The sequence below is a fragment of the Quercus suber genome, unplaced genomic scaffold (assembly GCF_002906115.3).
Source record: "Quercus suber isolate HL8 unplaced genomic scaffold, Cork oak 2.0 scaffold_127, whole genome shotgun sequence".
NCBI classification, from domain to species: domain Eukaryota; kingdom Viridiplantae; phylum Streptophyta; class Magnoliopsida; order Fagales; family Fagaceae; genus Quercus; species Quercus suber.
In genome coordinates this window covers 433,630-437,834 of record NW_027069590.1, presented here as the reverse complement: position 1 = coordinate 437,834, position 4,205 = coordinate 433,630, and the positions used below count along the sequence as shown (strand labels likewise).

Sequence of the window (4,205 nt, the reverse complement as noted above, 5' to 3'; positions counted from 1 at the left end):
TGTTTTGACTCACATGTACTCACCAAACAGAACACCAATTGGAGGTGCAAATCACTTTTCAATTCTTTGGTATCACTTTGAATTTATGGAGAGGGTCTTGTCCATTTGAAAAATTCTAGAATCACAACCAATTTTACGCTCATTTTTACAATTATTTATTGTAGCTGATTATAAGTGATGAAAAAAAAAGTTATTGATTCATGTAAGAAGAGTAGAAAACTAATCATAATTTGTCACATAAGATAGTTGTAAAAATTAGTTTAGAATTAATTGGAGTCCAAAAAGGTGGCACATTGATCACCAAAGATGTATGCCAAATAAATTCAAAACATAGGCAGTTAGTTGTTTCACATAGCAACAAAGAACAACGCCACATATTCCAACTCACATGTACTCGCCAAACAGAACGCCAAACAGAGGGAAGATCACTCTTGAATTATTTCGTCATCACTTTGAAGTTAGAGAAAATTTCTCTTTCTCATCTGTCATTTCATATTGCAGTTATAACGAGGAACAGGAGTCAGTCACGGGTAAGCAAACATCAAATAACAGTACGTTGCAATCAATAATGCATTATTTCAGTGTTTTTTTTTTTTTTTTTTTTTTGGGGGGGGGGGGGGGGGGGGGGGAGGGGGTGGGGGCGCAATAATTTATTAGAGAGGTTGATTTTCTTTAGCTACCTAAAACTATATAGCATCGATGGATCATTTGCAAATTCAACTATTGGCATGAGCTCATCCCAGTTTCCTTCTTTAGAATAATCATCTCCGCTTGGGTTCAAATCGCTAACACATGAAGCCATATATGGGACTTCACCTGTTAAGCTCAGCTGTCCTGCACTGAACTGGTTCCCTTCATAGATATCACTGAAATGCTTCCTTTCATTTTCCATTGCAGCGGAAGCTCCAAAGTTCAAATACCTGCAGGGACGAACCAGGATTCATATTTAGGGGGACCAAAGCTTAAAACCAACAAAAATTTATGAAAATAAAAACTAATATATATTTCATATTCAACAAAATACTACATACAAAATAAACATTTTTAAACATTTCATATTATAAAACACATCAACAAAGTATAACATACAAAATAAGTGTTTCTTATTTTGTCCTCGATTTTTTTTAGTCCTTATTTATTTTTTATTTTGTTTTTGTAATTAAAGGGGTATAAATTTTATTCACTTATTTATTTTCTTGTAAGTTAATATCTAAATATTTAAAAGAGGAAAAATAAAATTAAATATATATATATATAAAAAGCAGCAAATCTTAATTTTTTTATGTTTTTTTTTTTTTTTTAATTTGTGTGGCTCCCTTCTTCCCCAGCATGGGTCCGTCCCTGAATACCTGTCTCTGTCAATGTTGGACTCGGAGCTGCATGATGTTGTACAGCTTGAATCAGTCAGACTTGGTTTAGAAGAGATCTCTTGCCACTTTTTATAAGAAACATCTCGCTTTAAAATTCTACAGAGTGTCCAAACTTCCTACAAGCTCATCACAAAAGAAAATATTCCTGTTAGTGTAGAAAAGCCTAGCTATTTGATCATCATATCATATATGACTATTTTGATAACGAAAAATGCTAACAATACTATAGATTTTATTGCAAAAGGCTTATAAACTAGGAAGCACGAACACGAACTTAGGTACAAGTACGAACACTGATACAACATGGTAACACAAGTAATTTATTAAAATATTATAACATGAAACATCTGGTATAACACCAATATAACACAAATACGATACAAATACGACATTCTAAATGAAGTGTCCGAGTTTTCTAGCTTATAAATTGACAAATGATTGGTGTCATTTGAGTAATGCTAGAGATATTACAAATTTGACTATATAATGTCACTAACTACAAAAAAAGAAAAGAAAAAAAGTATAAATAATATTTATTTTTTATGTTATTGAAAGTCATGTTCATTACCACATCATAGGTTTTTTTGTAATGAAATTTGTATTAACTTCAATATTTTTTGGTGCAACTAAAGCAACATAATCAATGGTGGCTCCTGAAATTTTGTTTAGGGGGGTTGATAAAAAATTTTAACAAAGAAAAAACTTGAATATATCGAGTTATCAACAAATAATAATAATAATAATAATACATGAAGTTTTACAATTTTATTCTACAAGTTTTCAAATTTTGATTGTTAAATGATAGTTCGTTATGAGTATCTATTACCAATGTGAGTATAGTTATGAGCCTGTGACCATTTTATTTTGTTAAGTTTGTCTAATATTTTTATCTTTATACAGTTGTTATTATATATTTAACTTTGTTTTTATAAAAATATTTTAGACTAAATGACTAATCTCTCATTGGTTTTGTATTAATTATTGATGCACACAATCACCTTCATTCATACATAAAATTATACGCTACGTGTTTACTTAACCAATCAAATACTTGAACAATTACTAACTTTACAATTTTTTTTCTTGAATTTTACTAACTTTATAACCAAAAGTTATTATAATATGATAACAATACACAAACATGTAAAAAAAAAAAAAAACCTTCTCTATTTCCTAATTATTAAATTATATAAAGTTATATTATATTTATATTGTATACGCAAACATTTACACGCATCATAATTTACACAAATTACAGTATAACAAAAAGTAATGTACATAATCAATATTAGACACACCCACACACATATAATATAAATTTATAAAAAAGAATTACACTTGCAATTTACAAGTACTTACTCTTTACACTTAGAGTAAAAAATACTTGTAATAAGAGTATGCAAGATTTAAGTCAGGTGTGCAAAAAATAATTTTAAAAATAAATTAACTATTAAACTAAAAAAATATTATATATATATATATACACATATTGAAGTCAAGGGGGCACCCTTGAATAGGCTGTAGCACCGCCCCTAAATATAATAAACAAATATTGAATTAATTTTTTGTGATTAGCGACATATAAGTTTGTAAAGTTTATGTAATTAAAGTTGTAGTATCCTAATATTTCTCGTTTCATAATAAAGTACTAATTAATGATATGCTATTTATGGAAATAATAATATAAACAGTAAGTCAGATGAATCTTACTGCTTCTTGAGTAGTGTTTTTAGTGACGGAAGGGTTGGTGCTTTTACTTGCTGGGAGACGGAACTCATGCATCATCCAATCAGTCTTGGTACCTTTGCCAGCGCTTCCTCTATAATAGACTAAGGACTTTTTCAGGCCAATGCATTCATGAGGTTCTTTGACAGAATATATAGCCTTGTCTATGCCAGTAGCTTTCCAAAATCCAGATCCTGTGACCCTGTTGGGTCTTACGCTGTTCTTGTACTTTTTTCCTCTTCTGCAAAAGAAGTACCACTCTTTTTCTCCAACACTGCCAGCTTCATTTTCAGCAATATATAAGAGCCACCAAGAACAATGAAAGAGGAAGATGTCAATGAAAGTAATAACAATGATTTGCTTGAAAAAGGAAAAAAAAAATCATGTCAAAACACACTTTAACTGTATTAAAATAAATGTATTCATTTCATAGTTCTGATTAAACATTACAAATTTAGAGGTGTATTAAGTGTTTAAATGACATGACATTTAGTACAATCCTATAAATTAAATCTTAAACATAAAATGTAATCTTTAAAGTTAAACCGAGAACATATAAATTTACTTTCTGGCTTCTCATCCTAATCATTAAAATTTAACTGCTGTATTAAAAAATAAAATGAAGATGAAGAAAATATATAGAACATACTTGGAAGATCCCATGGATCATGTTTGTATATATCAATATGTTTGATGAGGTCAAGACAAATAGGTTTCTTGTCCACCTTCCTTTGAAGATAAAACCCTACAAGTTCTTCGTCAGTTGGATGAAAGCGAAACCCAGGAAGGAAATCTTCATCATCTTTACCACCATTAACTAAAGCACTCATCTTCTTCACCTCCATTTTCAAACGCTCTCAAAGTCTCAATATAACCATATTTTGAAACTACAAAAGAACCTTTTTATAGTGTGAAGAGGCAGTATGGTTTGGTCAAAGTAGTGGGGTTTGACTGTAAAGCGTGGAATTTTCATCAGAATACCGTTGAAGACTCAGTGTGCACGGAAAATAAATAAAACAAAAATCGAAATTTGTCAGTTAAAAAGAAATGTTGCTAGGTCAGATGTTTAGACCAAGAAAAAGACAGCCCAAAAATAATGCGACGTTCATA

General features: G+C 30.2%; 1 protein-coding gene across 2 annotated transcripts; it reads right to left on the bottom strand.

The window, feature by feature from the left end:
- Positions 1–246: 246 nt before the first annotated feature.
- Positions 247–3,986, bottom strand: LOC112008493 (transcription factor JUNGBRUNNEN 1). Of its 2 annotated transcripts, none has more exons than XM_024040820.2 (5): positions 3,745–3,986; positions 3,081–3,376; positions 1,350–1,486; positions 681–920; positions 247–482 (listed from the first exon to the last, which is right to left on the bottom strand). In XM_024040820.2, the coding sequence occupies exons 1-5, from the start codon at positions 3,938–3,940 to the stop codon at positions 479–481; spliced, it is 873 nt and encodes a 290-aa protein (XP_023896588.1). In that variant the 5' UTR covers positions 3,941–3,986; the 3' UTR covers positions 247–478. The 2 variants fall into 2 exon arrangements, with proteins under 2 accessions (XP_023896588.1, XP_065632113.1); XM_065776041.1 differs by having other exon boundaries at positions 817–920.
- Positions 3,987–4,205: the final 219 nt, after the last annotated feature.